The following is an 18,924-nucleotide window of genomic DNA, read 5'->3' on the forward strand; positions in this document are numbered from 1 at the left end:
ATCCAATGCCAAAACGGAATTATGAGAATTCCACATGCTTCCAAGTCTGTCACAGGGATAAACTTCTGGCAGAATCTGCCTATTTCCCTCAAAATCTGAATACAATCCCGGTCAGGTACATATTCCTCTGTTGGCTGGACTCATTCATTGCGATCCCTGACAAGAGCAAGATTATTAATCGTGTTGATGATAAAACATAGGAAAAATAAACAAAATGCATTATCACATTATGAATTACTGAGAGCTGTGAGAATGGTTTTCACGTATATCTCATTCCTCACAGGTACCCAAGTCCACGAGGAAACTTCCATGGGGCTCATTGATCCGGTTCCCTGATTTTGAACCATTGGCCAAATGCGTTCTGATGTTTCCAGTGACTCCACCTGACACGGAGAATCTGTGTTTGCCTTGCTCAGAAAGTTGAGATGGGTTCTGTCGGAGTTGTTTTCATTCCCTTCCAAACGTTTCAGTCCCGGATGAAGGGAGAAGGGAAATATATCCTTTCTCTTTGCCAGATTAGAATTCCGACCGCCTGGAAGGACTAAGAGATCGGCAGATACTGGCTTACTGGCTTCCCCCTCCCCGCATAACACGCACGCGCACACACACACACACACACACACACACACACACACACACACATTAAAGCAGCAATCACGTTACTCCGGGCTGTTTGTCTTTAGAGAAGTGATGTATTAGAAAGAAAAAAAAAAGGGGGGGGGGAGAAAAAGGAATCTCTTTCTGGCTATTGAGCTTCAAATACCCGTATTCCAAAAGCATAGATTTTGGAAAATTTCCTTCCCTATGATCAGAGAAGCAATGAGATCGTGGGTGAAGGATGTCTGTTCTACTTCCAATCCCCCTGCCCCCCCTACCAGAAGAAGGAGGCCTCTTTGTTAGCACAAAGGTACTCTGCTAACCAAGCAGTAAGCCTGCATGGTTTCAGCCATCCACAGGGCACACTGTTTCTTATTTGGATCATCCAGATGGGTGCCTTTTTCTGATTTGCACGAAGGCAACATACATGCTCACAGAGACCTAGGGAGAGGGTGGTTCCTGAGCAACAGGGGCTCAGCTTCCTGCACTTAAATCAGGCCCAGGAAGGTCAGGAGGTAAGGAGAGGAGCTAGATTTGCAATCCCCATGTAGATTCCTTAGGAGACAGAAAGCCTCCAGAGAAGAAATGGTTATGGGACATATCTAGGCAGAGGCAACATTACATCTTGCTGTTTCTTGTGCCAGAGCAGGGAGCAGGACCAGCAAAGAAACTGCTGCATCGCGAGGGGCCTTGCCGAAGGATGGAGAAACAGGTCCACTGTGAACTTCACAGACAAGGAAATGGAGGAAGGAGAGAGCACGGACACAGGGGGCTAGCTGGAGAAAACCAAAATCGTAACCAGCACTCAAATGATGAATACCTGCTCTTCCCTGACCTGTCACTCCCCCTCCTGACAAATGTCCACCTTCTTATTAGATAAGCTTACAAGTATTTTCAGGGAGCGGGGGACAGTGCAAAGGGCAGTGGACCCAGAGTTGACTGAGTCTAAATTTCCTCCATCACGGTAGAACAGAAGCTTGGGCTGGAAGGCAAAGTGGTTACCGGAAAAGGGAAATAAATTGAATAAAAGAGGATACATTTCTTGCTTCCCTATGTTTGTAGGCTGACAGTTACACCTGCTACACTTTCTTCTGCCCAGTCAGGCACCACTGTTTATTTTGAGACGGAGACACTACATAACATCATGCTTTTAATCAGCATTAAGTGCACATTTTTTAACTTGGCAAACGATGTAGTTCCTTAGAAAAACATTTTTGGTTTTCTGTGTGTGTTTTTTTAAAACAGCATAATTCTCCAAAACAACATTTAAGGAATTCTTAAGCACATTCAGATTTTTTCTGATACTGAATAGTGGCAATATCCCGAACTCTTACATTCTAGACAAAGTTTTCTAATAGCACAAATATTTCACGACTTATGGATAAATTCATAATCTGTACGACGTACCAATTATTTGGTCGATGTTTAAAGCATCTTAACTTACTTAAGCTCACTGTGTTTGTCCTCTCATTTTTAAGAAACAAACTAGTTTTGAGCCCAAATTAAAGGTATAATTGTATAAAAAAAAGATGTTTAAAACAAAATAGGACATCTTGACCCATTTTAACAGCAGCAGCCTTCTAAATAAATACAGGCATGGTAAATAAAGGTCTCTGGCATTCTTCTCCATGAAGCAATAGTTGGAAGAGATGAATGAAAAATAAATTAATACAGTAATTTTCCTATTCGGCTCCTCTTCTAAACTTTCTTCAGCTCTCCAGCCTTTATACCAGATTTGCCCTAGTTATTATTTGAAGGGGACAGTCATGGAAAAGTCTTGGGAAGGGTTATAAAGTTTGTTTCCCAATTAAGATGTGTTTTTTTTCTAATATGGATTTAAAAAAAATGTTCTATGTTTGAAAGTCTTCGGTATACAGCAATGACAACAAAATCTTTCAGGAAGCAGTCAGAAACAAGGAAAAATACACATTACTTTTCACTTTTACAGAAATGCACATCTCATGTGCACCCAGATTCAGACACAGACCCTGAAATCGAAAGCACACAATTCAAATAATTGTCACTAGCATCCATTTGCCACCGACTTCAAATCAGAAATGTTTTATTTTTATTTCGGTTTTCTTTGGTCCCCCACCCTCAACCCCTGCCATATTCTCATCATCCCCAATAGTCTTTCCACTCTGCTACATTCTTCTTGAAATCAGGGTGTAAAGTGACCTCTTCCAGGAAACTTTCCCCAGGTCAGTGTATCCTCCCCTTTACAAAAACTGCACAGAAATTATTTCCAGCCCTCCACATCAATCTTAGACCTTTAACTTCAATTGCACACTTATGTGGGGCCCACGTTATGCCCGCTGTTCTACTCTATTCCATTAGCTGCTCCGTGAAGGTACACACAGATGGTTTTAGACTTTGGGACTTCACGCTCCCAAATTTGGGGCTACACACCTTTCCCATCTCTGGGAGAAATGGACATTAAACTTTCCAGCATTAATTTCTCATTTTCTTGGTAGTGAAATCCTCAAAAGTGACCACATTAAACAACTCCACTTCTCAACTTCTCTGAATTTGGGGGAAAAGAGGAAGGATGTAAGTGGTGGTTGTTGAGTGAAGCATGGGGGGAAAGCCCCCTTTTTTTGGCTTTCTCTTCTTCCCCTTCTTTTTGCCGGGACAGGAAATGATGACTGCAGTATGATGATTCCACCTTGGGATCTTGAAGATTGAAGCTCTTGTAATAAGGGTGGTTGAGCTAGAAGACACGGGGGCTGAATCCCTCATGACTGGATGGGACCGCCATTCTGAAGTTGGGTTGTCTACTGTGTATCAGGTAAGTTTCCATCAGAGAAGCGGAATCACTAAAGCGTGTGTGTGTGTGTGCACGCGTGCATGTGTGCTTGCATGTGTTCTGTGACAGAGACTGGACCTCGACTAATTGTAGGAGCTGGTTAAGCAGTGTTTCATAACTAAGGCTCTTGTCTTTGCCCCTGATGCTGGAGCTGCACACAGCTGAGAAGGAAAGATGGATAGGAGGTGAAAGACAAGAACAAAAGGGAACACACAAGCACAATCTGGAGTCCTTGGGACAGACCGAACCCATGGTAGGTCTTACTGACTCTGATATGAGAGGTGTAAACATCCCTTAGAAACCGGGGGGTCTTATCATGGAGCTAAATACATACACCTGACCCAGGCACCCAAGAAATGAAAGAAGGATCCAAAAAAAGGTGGAACAACGGTGGGCCCAGGTGATTGCCTCACACCAATGGGGTGAGCCAACAGATAATCGATAACATGTGTGAGCTACAAAATGGCTGCCGTGGGCCTTCTCCTCCCCGAACCTTTCTGTGACCCACTCTAACCAGGGACACACAGGAAAGGGGATTCTGAGATATATAGTTTCATACTGCTTGAAGTTGACTTTACAAAGCCATCATATTCTGGATTTCTGTAAATTTTCTATTTTTTTAAAGATTTTATTTATTTGACAGAGAGACACAGTGAGAGAGGGAACACCAGCAGGGGGAATGGGGGAGGGAGAAGCAGGCTTCCCGCTGAGCAGGGAGCCCGATGTGGGGCTCGAACCCAGGACCCTGGGATCATGACCTGAGCTGAAGGCAGATGCTTAATGACTGAGCCAGCCGGGCACCCCTAAATTTTCTGTTTTTAAAACTACTTTATTTGGGACACTATTAGCAACACAGTATAAGCCCTAATGGATGCTGGGCCCCTATAAGTAAACGTTGACTCATGGCTGAACTAGATAATGACTATGACATGTGGACTCAGATAACTTCAACACAGAGACTTTTCTTGTCTTGATTCTATGTAAGACATCACTTTAAAGTAAACTTTTGAAAACCTTCAAGAAATGCATACTTGGAGAAGGAAAACTTAAAAGGTCAAGGCACTGATCAAGAGGGTAGAATGGAAGAATGTAAAGAAAAGAATCCTATTCTTCATTCTGGAAAGAAGGCCGGGAAGGGATAATGTCATCGTCTAATTGGTCACAAAAGACACGGCCAAGGGAAATATGGGGCCTGTAAGGAAAATTCTGAAATGTTAGTTCCAGGATGAAAGAATAATATCACAATGCGAAGTTGTTTTTTTAAGTATGGCTGTTTTTGAGCATGGCATAAACTTCTGCAATATAAGCATTTATGTTTGGAGTTTGCTACTAACTTGTACAAATGAGATAGTTCCTTGTAATTTTGGAAGGCAGGTGTCATACCACGTGTATCAGGTGGATCCTCTGGAACGGAGTTAGGATTGCAAGGTGGCCAGTGGAAGGGGTGGGATGCCTGTGAACAATAAAAGGGGCAGGAAGCAGAACTGACAGAGAAAGATTAGAGAGCCTAATGGAGCTCTAACTCCCATGAAGAAAGGGGAGGGAAGCAGGAAGCCCAGGGAAAGCCTCAGATTATGATACAGATTTGACAAAGATTAGGTTAATCCAGTGGGGAGCCCTGGAAGAGCCCCACATCGAACAGAAATGGCGCCAAGCGCTAATATTCATGTCATGTGCAGTCACTGGTTGGGACATTTCTAGAAAGAATATGGTGTTGACTCAAAAGCTGGGTTGAATCCTGAAGGTGCTGGCATTGGAGGCTGTCAGCTAACTGTACTCCTTACAGATGAACATCAGGCTCTTCCTCGAAGGAGATCTAAGTAGCACACCCTGTGGCTGCCGCAAGCACAGTTACTAATACACATATCCTTTCAACATGAGCGACAAACCCATTTCTCAAAGCTAAGATGAGAAGAACGATACTTTTTAGGGCAGAGCAACTTGCCTCAGATCAGACATTAATTGGGAAGAATGACTAAGGAATTAATGGGCCTCTTCCAAAATATCTTACTCTTGATTTTGAGCTAGGAGTTTTCATTGCGTTCACACAGACCCTAAACCAGACTGGAACACATGTTAACATTTAGAGAACTTTCTATACTTGAGATGTTCTACTCTAGAGAGAGGAATAGAAAGAGTAATAAAATAACAATTAAGTACCTGCTGGATATGAAGAATGGTGCTTGGTCCTTTGCAGGTACCATGGGTTTAACTTGGTTGTCCTACAAATTATACACTATAATTCCATTTTACAGATGAGGGCCAGAAAAGTTCAGCGGCCTAGGATCAATCACCCAGCAAACTGTAATGGTTAGGCCTGATTTAGATCTGGTGTACCTGACTCCCAACTCTTCCGCTCAGTTCTTTCTTTTTTTTTTTAAAGATTTTATTTATTTATGTGACAGAGAGACAGCCAGCGAGAGAGGGAACACAGCAGGGGGAGTGGGAGAGGAAGAAGCAGGCTCACAGCGGAAGAGCCTGATGTGGGACTCGATCCCGGATCGCCAGGATCACGCCCTGAGCCGAAGGCAGACGCTTTAACGACTGCGCCACCCAGGTGCCCCCGCTCAGTTCTTTCTTGTCCTACAATTCAAAATTACTTACTAGAGTCTAAGACTTCTGACTTGAACTCCCACTCTGCTGGCATCGGAAGTATCTAACAGTTGGTGTGGGAGGGTGGTTGGGATTATAAAGAAAAGAAGATTGGCCATGCGTTGATGGTTGCTGAAGCAATTACCCCTACCCATATTTGAGGAGGGTCATTATACGGATTTCTTTGCTTTTTATATATTTGAAAATTTCCATAATAAACCTAGGCTTATAGGAATTTTCATTCTGTAAAGCCACAGATAGTTCGGTACCTAACCAGGACATTATGAAGGACACCAACTGGCCACACACACACAGAGTTAAAAACATCTTCTAGAACAAACAATGCAGATATTAATTAGCTGTCAAGGTGCAAAACACAACTCTAGAGATCTCCGCGTTTCCAGCGTATATCAGTATAAGCAAATGTTCCCTTTCCGCGCATGAATCACAGCATTCAGCAACATTCACTGTCATGTTCCTCACCGTTCGCTCAAGCCCAGCCAAACCAAACGAGGGATCACCAGTGGAGAGAACGGCAAATGTTTGCAAACTGTGAGCAAATTAGGAGAGCGTCCTACATTTAGAGAGACATGAATTATTGTGTGCAGATATAAATAAACATTGTTCTCAGCTCAGGCTCTGTCAACACCTCAGCCCTCCACACAAACTCATCCAAAGATAAATGAGCTAGTGTTACTCATACCTGATGAGCTCCAAAAACCACCTGAAGGGGCACACGCTGTACTTTGCTAAGCTTGTTTGCAAAACTCAGCCCTGGGAATACAAAGCTACCACAAAGTATGCAGCCAACTCTGAAATATGTGTTTTTAGGGAGCCATAAGGGCAAAACAGTCATTCTCTTTTGTTGATCCACGTTCTGAATCTTGGCAGGGGGCCCTCCGGGGGTCCCATAATTATTTTCCCCTCTACCTTGTCCATTTTTTTAATTAAGGCATGCTTATTGTATAATATGTTTTAAAATACAATCAAAGGGAATATTTAAAATTGCCTTAATTCTACCAACCAGAAGTAACCACTGCTAATTTTGAACATATGCTTCTAGAATTTTTAATGCACATATAAACTCTTCAGAATTAAAATAGGAGCATACTGTAGGTAACTTGCATTGTTCATTCAAAAAGAGCCTATGAACATTTTAATGCCTATAAACAACCTTTACAACAATATTTACAATGTCTGCACATATGGACATAAAACAATTTATTCAGTCAAGACATATTATTGGATATTTACCAAGAACTGAATACTCAGGCTGCTCTCACATTTTTGCTCCTGAAACTGAGCTTGGATAAATATTTTAATAGATAATTATTTCTATAAATCCATCATTATTTCCTTAGGATAAATCCTTAGAAGTAGAATGCACAGATTAGAACTTTGGAGGCTTCTAATACGAATTGCCTTCCAGAGAGAAGGTATACAAGGTTACGTTCCTCATCATCCTACACTCTTAACAGCACTGAATGATGATTTTTTTTTTTTTGCCAATTCAATAGGTAGAGCATTATATCATTTTTTTTTTTGGAATTTGTATTTCTCTTACATTAATGATATTGAAGTTTCACCATGTTTACTGAAAAATATATTATCTTCCTCTCTGTTCATTTAATTTTGTGCATTTAGTATTTATCTCTAAGGCTGTTCACATTTTAATAGTGGTATTTCCTTGTCTGTCGTATGTGATGCAATTTCTTTCCTCATTTTTGATTGCCTTTTAACTTAATTTGCTCTTTGGAACACAGACAAGTTTAAAATTTTTAGGTTAAAAAATGCATGTATCTTTCTCTTTATGGAGTCTATGATTTAAATTGTACTTAGACTTTCCTTCCGAACCTTATATTTTCTTCTATTACCTTATTTAAAAATTTTAATCCACCCAAAACAAACTTTGGAGAACAGTGTGAGAAATAGACATAACATTTTTTTCTCCTAAGGGATAATTCAGTGATCCCTACACTGTTTTTTATATAAACACTCTTACTTGATGTGATGAGCACTGGGTGGTGTATGCAAGTGTTGAATCACTATATTGTACACCTGAAACTAATATTACAATTTACGTTAAACTGGAATTTAAATAAAAACTTAAATAATAAAAACTGGAATTTAAATTTAAATAAGCACTCTTTTCCATACCAATTTAACACATCGTCCTTATTTAAATATGTGAAATACTTATATAGTCTTTGGTCTGTTCTCAGACTTATCATTCTTTTTCAATGATCCTGCTACCTATTCTTGGGCAAGTACCACCAAATTATTTTAGCTCCTGGCACTTTCCACTATGTTTTAATAACCTTAATGGGAGCCCTATCTTATTCCATTTTATTTTCCGACTTTTCTTAGCTCTTCTTGCTCATTATTCTTCCTAAAACACTTTGGAATCATTTTATTAGGCACTGTGTCTGGGATTATGTTACAGTCATAGATTATATTGGAGAGAATTAACAGAACGACGATATTATTTCTCCTAACACAGAATGATGGTGTGTCTTTTCATGCATTGTAGTTATGCTGGGTGGGGCCACTGGATTAGCTCTGAGCCATGAGCTGGGAATAAAAGAGACATTTACCATTTCCCTATCAGAGGGAATTAAGAGTATACATGAGTCTTTCACACTCTCTTCCTCTAAGGTGACGACCATAGAGTCCACATCTTGAGAGTGGTGGAGTCACAATACGAAAATGGAAACAGCCTCGATCCTTGAGTTACTGCCTGGAGGATGGCAATCTTGAAGTCACCCAGCCTGCGTCAAGCTTTAAGTGAGCAAGACAGAAATCTTTGGTTTGTGTCAAGCCATACAGGTTTGCGGATTTGTTATCCCAGTATAGTCCCTTCGTAAAGGTTGCAACTTTCTTCCTCAGTAAGTATTGATATGTCTCCTGTTATTGTGATAAGGGAATCAATAGCGTTTTCATTTACCATCATGTTAATTTCTACTGGATAGGGATAGGATCTCCATTTGCCTAGTAGGAGAGGAGGGGGACAGATACAAAGTAGGAACTTCACTGCTGCACCTAAAATCTATTCCCTCAGCCAGAGTTGCAGGGCAATGCTCCAGCGCGGTATTTCCCAACGCAGACCCACTTCCTCTGTGTTGAGCCAGCTTGTGCTGCTGCCCTGCTTTCCTGAGCCGAGGAACTCATTCCAAGTAGAAAGGCGACTGAATGCTTCAAGCAGCCTCTGTGTCTGTACCTGATACACTCACTCCCAGATTGTTTGTCCTGGCTCCCAGCCCCTCTAGCTCTAAGTCCGGGGAGGGAGGGATTGGTTGAATTTTGCTTTGTGGCCCCTCCTCATTCTCCGGACGTGAGTCTCACCCCTTCTGTGTCATGAATCATGGACTGATGGGCTCTTTTCTCAATCTGGCCCCACCTATATACTCTAATTTGCAGGAGTTCTTAGAAATTCTAGCCAAGTGGGCACTACCCCTGATTTCACATGCACACATGTTCTTTTCATAGAAAATCGGGGTGGGGGGAGAATTAATTAAATGTGTGAGTGCAAGTCATCATTTTAGACCAGTGGTCCTTTCATGAATATTTTCATGAGAACTTGGAAAAACTAAGTGGAAACCCAGATGTCGGGTGAGGGAGCAAGTTATCTCCTCTACCCTCCACCATCCTCTCCATGTGGAAGGGAGTAGCACTCCCAAGATTTATTTTCCCACTGAAACTCTCCTAAGAAAATGGAAATGATTACGGTCAGTTTCAAATAAGATTTTTCCCTCAGTTGCATAAATCACAAATGCTAGCCAGCACTCAGTCGATGTCCTTCCTTGTGTTCCTGTCAGTTCCTGCTTTTCAAACACCCATTCATGAATGAGATCTTATCTGTGGAAAGTTCTTCACAACTCTGGGGTCAAATAGATCACACAGGAGTATTTTTCTTTTCATAAAGCAAAACTATTCAATTTAAATAGCTTCAGATTATACCCTTTTAAGATTTTTGGCATTAAAACTATCTATCTTTTATGGAGCGACTCTATGTACACTAGATGGTAGCTTGATCTGTTTTAAATGCCTTCACAAGGTTAAAAGTTGGCATTGCTGTGTTGGTTTCTAAATTATTTTTGAAATGTTTTGTGGTCTATATAATCCCAAACCCTGGGAACCACTGGAATGTATCTTCAAATAGTTTTTCAACAAGTGGAATATTTTCTGAGCCCTTGCATTTCTGAGAACGCCCGCCTGTCCCACTGAAAGGCAAATCGCTGACTATCAAGTCCTTAGCTCATAACTTTTTCCACCTCAAAACCCCGTGGAGTCATTTGGCATCTAACTGTTGCAGAGGAAATGTCTGTGACCAACCCAAAGTTCTGTCCTCTTGTACATAAATTTTTACTGAATAGTTGCAAGACTTTTTTTTCTCCTCTTTCTCAAGGCATTGCAGTATAATTTTCCCAGTGCATTTGCTGAGATGGCATGTGTGCTGGCTGATGGCCAAGGGGAGACATTCTGGCATCACCCAAGTTCGAATCTAGTTCAACACGTCACCAGCCACTGTATCCTGGGCAGTGTTATGGGTCGAATTGCGTCCACCAAAAAGATATGTTGAAGTCCTATCCCCCAGTACCTCTGAACATGACCTTAGTTGGCAGTAGGGTCTTTGCCAATGCAATCGAATGAAAATGAGGTCATTAGGGTGGGCTCTCATTCAATGACTCATGTCCTTATAAGAAAAGGGAAATTTGGATACACACACACACACTGAACATTGTGTGAAGACACAGACATAGACACAGAAGGAAGATGGCCACATGAAGACAAACTGGAGTTTCACTGCCACATGCCAAGGAATGGAATGACCGGAGTGATCAGAAGCTGAAGGAGGCAAGGAAGGTCCTCCCCTAGAGGCCTCAGAAGGAACGTGGCCCTGCTGAGACCTTGATTTCAAATTTCCAGCCTCCATAACTGGGAGACAACACACAACTGTTGTTTTAAGCCACCCAGTTTGTGGTGCTTTGTTATGGAAGCTCTGGGAAATGAATACAGATTTCTCAAAGACTATGAACTTCAATTACTTTATCTATAAAATGTGGATAATAATTTGTTAGAAGACTGTTGAGAAGATGAAATGTGGTAAGATGGGACAAGATATGTAAGTATCTGGTACACAGTAAATAGGTTATATCACCACCTTGCTCCCCACTCCCCCATCGCCTTCCTTGGGTAGCTCTCTCTCTTGGAAATGCTTTCTCTTTCTGTCCTCTTGACATTTTTCATACAAAGCTTATATGATTTTTATAGAATAACGCAGCCATTAACTGTGGATTCCCAGGCCCACCCCCAAAGTTTTTTTGATTCAGTAGGTCTTAGGTAGACCTCCAGAATGAATATTATTTGAAGGTGTCCAGACGTGAACTCTCATTAAGTATCGAAGTGCAATGTAATTTAAGTGGTAGACCTGGTATTAGTATTCCTGTTCTATAAATATGGAAACCGAGGTCAAAGGAAATTGAACCCAAGTCAGAAAACGTAAAATCAAGTAGTTTTTTGAGGCTGAACTTCAAGAACTTCACTAGTTTGATGAAATGTGAAACTCTAGACCGGTATGAAAAAACACCAGATAATGAGGGCTCTATAATATATAAAATATGGGAGACGGTCCAGTATTGGATTAAGAACACATGGAATCAGCAAGGTTTAAATTCTAGCTGTGGCACTTACTTTCTAGCTGCACGATCTTGAGAAAAACTATTTAACCTTTCATGGTCTCAAGCTCTTCTCATTTGAAAATGGGAGTAACACATATCAGAGTTCTTGTGGAAGCGAGTGAGATGCCATGATAAGCTTTTAATACACGTCATTGATTTGTTTTTGCAAACACGCATTGATCTTTATTTCAAAAGAGGTCACAACATCTTCATTTCCTGGTCTTGACTGCCTTAAAAGTAAAAATGCAGAGAGAACGTAAGTCCATAGGTGAGAATTAGTAACATTTCAGAAAAGACGTGATGTCCATGCTTTCCTGGTAGCTTATAAATGAGTAATTGTTGTGAGAATAACTTCTTTGGGATTCTTATTAATTTGCCTTTAGTAGGTCTCCTTGTATCTTGGGATTCTCTGTTTTCATAACAGTGATAGGTCACTTAACCAAAATACATAAGAACCATTTTTAAGAGTTGCTAGTAGCTAATAGAAAAAATGTGTTTAAGGATGCTCTCAGTGGGTTATGATTTTCTCAATGAATAGTGATTTGTTTCCTGCTACTCTTGGAACATTTCATTATATTCTCGCACTAGGCCCCAGGATGCCGAGGATGGAATCAGGAAAGGAATCCTTTTCCGATGTGGGGGAGCAGGATATTTTGACATCATCAAAGGAGTCAGGCACACAGAAAATAACAAGCAAAAGGACAGGAAACGCATCTGCACAAAACTGCTTCTTTTATTTTGGTGTTATTTAAACCACTGTGGATTTATATCGAATTAGAAACAGCCGCCATATTCAAATCTGTTTTATTTTTTTGTTGAACAGGACATGCTTTTCAGGTATCTGACATGATTCCAGTTGTTTCTCCATGTCAACTGTCCTCAGCAAGCTGCAATGCCAGGTTGCTCACCTCCTCTGTCCTACTCGTTGAATCGATCATCCAGGATGCAAAGAACAGGAAACCGCATAGTAGCTTACACTTAACGATATGCTTGTAGCAGTTAAGTCTGCAATGGATGTTCCAGACAGGGCAGTGGCTCAACTTTTTTTTTTTTATTTTTTTAAGATTTTACTTATGAGAGAGAGAGAGAGAGAGAGAGCACAGAAGCAGGGAGAGGGGCAGGGGTAGAAGGAGAAGACTCCCCACTGAGCAGGGAGCCAACTTGGGGTTTGATCCCAGGACCCTGGGATCATGACCTGAGCCAAAGACAGACGCTTGATGGACTGAGCCACCCATGTGCCCCTGGCTCAACAATTTCACCCAGAAACTGGGCTCTGTTTCTTCCACCCTGCTTCCCACTGCCTGTTCTGTTGTCCTCAAGCTTGTCACTTCATAGTTGCAACATGGGAATTATATTCTCAGCCTGGCTTCCTGAGAATGAAAGGGAAGGGCCAAGAAAGTACCTTCCTTGGCTTGCCTGGCTTTTTTCACAGTAAACAAAATTATTCCAGAAACATTGCCTGCAGGTCTCTCCTATCTTTCGAACCAAACTGTGTAACGTGGCCGTCTCCGGAGTTAAACTGTGGGAAATGTGAACTAGATTACTCTGATGGACTTAAGGCGATCATGATTCACCTCCTGGGGCTGGACGTGTTGCTTCCCTTCACAAAATGAGAGCATCATTTAAGAAGGCAGAAGGCCAGGGCAGTGACTAGCATTTCCTATCGTGCATCTCTCTGCTGCTCTTTTCTTTTTTCTGCTTTCTGGGACCGCACTTTTCCCTTCTGATATCCCAAAACTCATGTACGGAAGCAGCCCTGGGGAGCTGAGAGGGAAAAGTGCAGCCGGTTCCAGCTGAGGTGTTGGATCTGATTGGCACGATCTTGGACTCAGGTCCTATCCTGATGTTACCAGTTACCCCGGAGGAACTATTCGCGGGTCAGAACTGATTTAAGCCTGGTCAAGCTCATAGGAGGCTGATTTGTAAACTCTAAGCTACACACTTCGAGTGGAACATCTATTCAAATAAGAACTCACAGCCATTTCTCTGCCCTGACTCTGAATCTACTTTGTATACTCTTCTAACACTTCAACACCCCTCCCCCCACCGGAAACCCTCGAAGTTTCTAAATTGCAATAACCCTGACCTCTTCCTCTTGTTCCCCTGGCCAGAGATGTGGTAGCTGCTTCCTGCAGGTGCTACTTCTGTGATGCCAGAGAGATCGCTCTTCATGCTTTTGTTTACCCAGTTAACAATTTTGTGCGCGCGGATTCTGATGTCAAATTCCCTGTTCAGGTAATTGGTGTGACTTCTCTCTCCTGACCGGACCTGACTTGGTGGCGCTGTCATGTAGAGCCAGACGGCCAAGGGCAGGGTGCTGAAATACTCCACGCTTCCTCACACCTGAGTTGCCAGTAGCAGTTGACCTTTACTAAGTTTCCAAAGGAGGAAGCCATTAAAGCCATTGTTTATGATTACATTAAGGCTCTGGACACACCCACTTACGTGGAAACTCTTAACTCAGGTGAGCAGAGCCAGACCTGGTGGGAGCCCATTTGACTAGGGGTCTGAGCATCCACCCCTCTTCCAGGCCCCTTTCAAAGCAGGAGACCGCTCTCAGGCAAGGAACATGCCGAGGCCGGTCTTATCACCACCCACTCCCAAAAGTCATGGGACCAGAAGAGCCATCAAAGGTGACGGGTAGTGGCAGTAGATTCCGAGAGAAGAAAATTCGAAGACCAGAAATCTCAAAAGACTGAATCAGAAAAGATGTGAAGTCGAACCCAGTATTCTTTTTAAGATTTTATTTATTTATTTGAGAGAGAGAGAGAGCATGAGCGTGGGGGGTAGGGGATATAGAGGGAGAGGAGGAGCAGACTTCCTGCTGAGCAGGGAGTAGGATGCAGGGCTCGATCCCAGGACCCTGGGATCATGACCCAAGCTGAAGGCAGATACCCAGCTGAATGAACCCCTCAGGTGCCCTGAAACCCAGTATTTTAATCTCTTTGACCTTCCTTCCGAAAGCTGGGCTCTTAGCAGCACGCTCGGTAACATCTACACCTTACATCATTTCATTTATAAAGTTACTAAAGGTAGAGTAAGGGATGAGACAGACACTACAACGACACAGAAAAATGCTGGCCGGGATGTCTGGAGAGGGGGTTCTGCTACTTAGAGTAAATTAACCTCTCTGGACCTTACTTTCCGAAATCTATGAAATGAAAAGGTCGAGGTCTATGGATGTCTGACGCCTACCCCTCCAAGTCCCATTAATCGACATTGTAAAGGACAAGGCTTCTGTGTGGCTGTTTTCTAAAGAAACCTGTCCAGTAACAGTAAGTCTAATGAAACATGATAGTTTCAAATCAGGAAGTCTGATTCACCTTAGACTAAGTAAAAACCGTCAGTACAAACATATTCCAATCCCCGAAACCGTGTGTGTGTGTGTGTGTGTGTGTGTGTGTGTGTGTGTGTGTGTGTGTAAGGCATTTCCCAAGTTTTCATGGTATTTCACAAAATGGGTTGTGTTCAAAATGTTTGGAAAACAGCAGGTTCAACAAAATTGTGACAGACTCTTTTACAGAGAGAGAGAGAGTGCGCGCGCAAGTGTGCTGGGGCAGGTGAGGAGGAGCAAAAGCTGGATGGAGAGAGAGAGGATCTTAAATGCGGAGCCTGACTTGGGGCTTGATCTCACAACCCTGAGATCATGACCTAAGCCGAACTCAAGAGTCACATACCCAACCAACTGAGCCACCCAGGTGACCCTGTGGCAGACTCTTTTACTTGTTTACCCAAAATCCATTCCTTACTTCTTCCCAAGATTTAACATTACTTCGATGTGATTAGGGACAGCTTCCCTTGCAGCTAAGGGTGGCCAACTCATTGTGTACAGCCATGGAATCCTGTTCTTTCTAGAAGTACTTCTGGGGATTACTTTTCAGGAGAGTATGCTTTGAGACTATTGACCTGGGGTAACTTAATTACAAACATTTAGATAGATGAATGCACTTCCTGACCAATCACACCAAGATGTATCCATCTTTCAGGCCATGTATCACATAAAACATTCACTCTGGTTTCTCTCAAAAAATTGGGGCATCTGGGTGGCTTAGTTGGTAGGTGTCTGCCTTTGGCTGGGGTCATGATCCCAGGATCCTGGGATCAAGTCCCACATCGGGCTCCCTTGCTCAGTGGGGAGCCTGCTCTCCCTCTTTCTCTGCCTGCCACTCCTCCTGCTTGTTCTAATAAATAAACAAAATCTTTAAAAAAAAAAAAAAGATAATAAATAAAAACTTATGCATTAATTTGTGGAAAGGATTTAAGATGAAGGAAAAATCTGATAGCCAAAGAGGAACACGTCTATTCAACACATTGTCAATCGTAAACCAAGAGCACTTGGGAATTTGTATTTTCTGAGTATATGAAATATAACATTCATGTTAATCAATCTTCTAGACATAACTGTGTTGTCAAGTTAAAAAAAAAAGAAAGAAAGAAAGAAAGAAAGAAAAAAAGAAAGAAAGAAAGAAAGAAAAAAAGCTGAAATCTAGTAATTCTCAGTTCTGTGTACCAAAATCACCTGTGGTGCTTTAAAAAGAAAATTACAGGTCTCTTCCTTCCATTCCACACCCCTTCTGATTTAATTGGTCTGTAAATGGCTTAGGCATCTGTAATTTTTGAAGCCCTCTGGGTGATTCTGACAGCCAGCCAATGTTGAAATACCATGTTTTATAAATCACAGAAGCTGTGACACTTCAGGGTGCTCAGGTGAACAAGGCTGTATGGTATGGTAGGAAGAACAGGTGTAAGGGGTTCTGGTCTTGGTTCTGAAACCCAGTAGCTAGGAGACTTTGGGCAGATCACTGAAAACTCTGAGGCTCAACGTGTTAATTCATAAAGCCTTGCTATGGATATAAACACCAAATGTTTATAAAAGCACGCGATAAAGTATAAGGAGTTTGAAAACTTTCAACACAGTATTTAATGCTGCTTTTCTTTTCATGGAGTGTCCTTTTCCAGTCTGCAGAAAAAATCTGTCCTCCGACTGAAGAGAGTTCAAATCTCTGAGGCCTTCCCTGACCCAATTAGAACTGTTACCTCATCTGTATTTCTGCAATACCTTTTACATTACACCATCACGCAGACTATTAACTGAACCCCTCCCGCCCTCATTGGCACAGCGCAAGCTCCCACAGATCCGGAGAATCTTACTCTTCCTATCCTGAGTCTAGCAATGTTAGCAGAGATGAACCAAGACGGCTATCACCTTATCAATGAGCACACAAATTGCCCTTATAGAAGCAGTTACCTATTTCTCTCCTTTTTCCAAAAGCTGCATCTTTCTTCCTCAGCGTCCTTTTACTTGTGAAACTCCTACATTAAAAAACAAAAAACAGAGGATTGATCATTTATTTGAGCCTATCCACAGTAGGTGCCTGGCTACCCATTATAGAGACATTATTTAATTCTCTCGACCACCTTATAAAATAGATGTTATTACCCCCGTTATACAGCTAGATAATGAGGTTCGGGGGAGGGGGGGCTTATGTAATTTGCTCAAGCAGGTCAGAGGCCAGAGGTGAAGTGAGGACTCGAATACAGCCCTTTCACCAGAGCCCGACACCAACCACCACACGCACCTGCCACATCTTGAGATACTCTGACGATTCCACTCCCCGGTGTGGCTCAGGGACAAGCAACCCCGAGTTCACTGGTCCGCCCGCTTGATAGCCAAAAGAGTAAAGCTGCCACTGATCAGACTGGAAGGTGGAGGTATCGTCCCAAGAACCATTTTCTCTTGACGATTCAGTCTGCAAAGCGTCCCAAACGTGACTTTAAATTGAAGCGCGCGGAACCCGCAGTCCAGCCCTGCCCCTCGCACGACGTCACTGGGATCCGGTCAGAGGACGCCTGGAAACCTCTGGGGAACAGAGGCGCGGGCCGACGTCCGCGCGCGGCCTCTTTTCCGGGAAGACTCAGCCACACCGTGCTCCTCCCGTTTCTCGAAGTAACCTCAGGCCTCAGACCTCCGGCACTGCACTCTCCCGCCCGCCCCACTGCGAACACCTTCAGTCACAGTCCTTTCCTTCCGCGTCTCGCCCGCCGGAAGTGACGCAACGGAAGCGGCTCCGCTCCCACGGGGGCGGGGAAGGAAGATGGCGGCCCCCAGCAGCCGGTGAGGAGAGAGGAGGACACGGGGATCCCGGGGAGCGGCGGGACTCTTGCGTAATGGCCGCATCCCCGCACACTGTTTCCTCACGCCTCCTGACAGGTACGGCACCCGTCCTTGGGCACGACTTTGGGAAAATTCTCATCTTGTTGCCACGTGCAACGCCGTGGTTCCGGCTGGCTGCAACCTTGGGAGCCCTTGGCGAGGTCGGCTGGGCACCGGTGGGGGGAAGTGACCTCTGGAGCAGCCTGAAGTGAAGACGCCGTGGAACTAGGGTCTGGTCTTGCCCTGTGGCCCCGGTGGTCCGCACTGCCTCCGTCCCCCTCCCCCGGAGGGGTGGTGTCCGGTGCTGCTTTCGGTTTTCCGTGAGGAGGCTGGTAGAGAGGATGGAGTAGAACATTGTCTCTCCCCCCCGCCCCGAGTTTCTCGGTTTCTCAGAGCCTCAGTTCCTTGTTACAAGTGTAAGTTACTTGTAAGCTCCCTTGTGAGGACAGGCGAGCGCTTTGCCCTCACTCAGAAGCCCTGTTCCAATACCATGGGTTGTGCTGACAACGATGATGATGTCATGATAAAGATACAATGGTACAGATGATAACAGCTATAGATAGTGGGCCACAGTCCCTCTCGAACTTTTGGCTTTTTACCATCAGCGTGGGCCCTGATAATCATCCTCCCACTTAAAGGACCTGTAACAACTACCTGTTAAGTTGGTAGGTGCTTCCGTGGCCCTTGGCTAGGTCTCAGCTCAAGTGGCACGTTTTCGGAGACCACCCTATTTAAGGTAGACCCCTGCCCCTCTTTTCTCACATCACTCATTTCTTTCCCCACGGTTAGCATAGTCTGTAATTTTTTTTTTTTTAAGATTTTATTTCTTTGAGAGAGAGAGAGAGCATGAAGGAGGGGGCAGGGAGAGAGGGAGAAGCAGGCTCTGGGGCTCCATCCCAGGACCCCAGGGATCATGAACTGAGTCACCCAGGAGCCACTGTAATTGTTTATTTATATACAGGTTTATTATGTGTTTCTCCCAACTAGAATATAAACCCTGTGAAGGTAAGGGACAGTTCCTCTCTGGCTGGTCTCTGCGCTCCCAGGGCCGAAAACAGTACGTCTATATTGTTGACTTTCAGTAACTGTCAGTTAAT

General features: G+C 43.3%; 1 protein-coding gene across 2 annotated transcripts in view; it reads left to right on the top strand.

Annotated features, from left to right (window-relative positions):
* Window positions 1-17,725: 17,725 nt before the first annotated feature.
* The window catches only part of COX10 (cytochrome c oxidase assembly factor heme A:farnesyltransferase COX10), a 125,888-nt gene continuing 124,689 nt past the window's right edge, over window positions 17,726-18,924 (top strand). For both annotated transcript variants that reach the window (XM_087867632.1, XM_045778324.2), the window contains exon 1: window positions 17,726-17,884. In XM_087867632.1, the coding sequence (XP_087723758.1) occupies window positions 17,842-17,884 (43 nt within the window). In that variant the 5' untranslated portion in view covers window positions 17,726-17,841. The remainder of the gene's footprint in view (window positions 17,885-18,924) is intronic.

This window comes from Ursus americanus, chromosome 14 (genome assembly GCF_024610735.1).
Source record: "Ursus americanus isolate L20-20 chromosome 14, mUrsAme1.1.p, whole genome shotgun sequence".
NCBI classification, from domain to species: Eukaryota; Metazoa; Chordata; class Mammalia; order Carnivora; family Ursidae; genus Ursus; species Ursus americanus.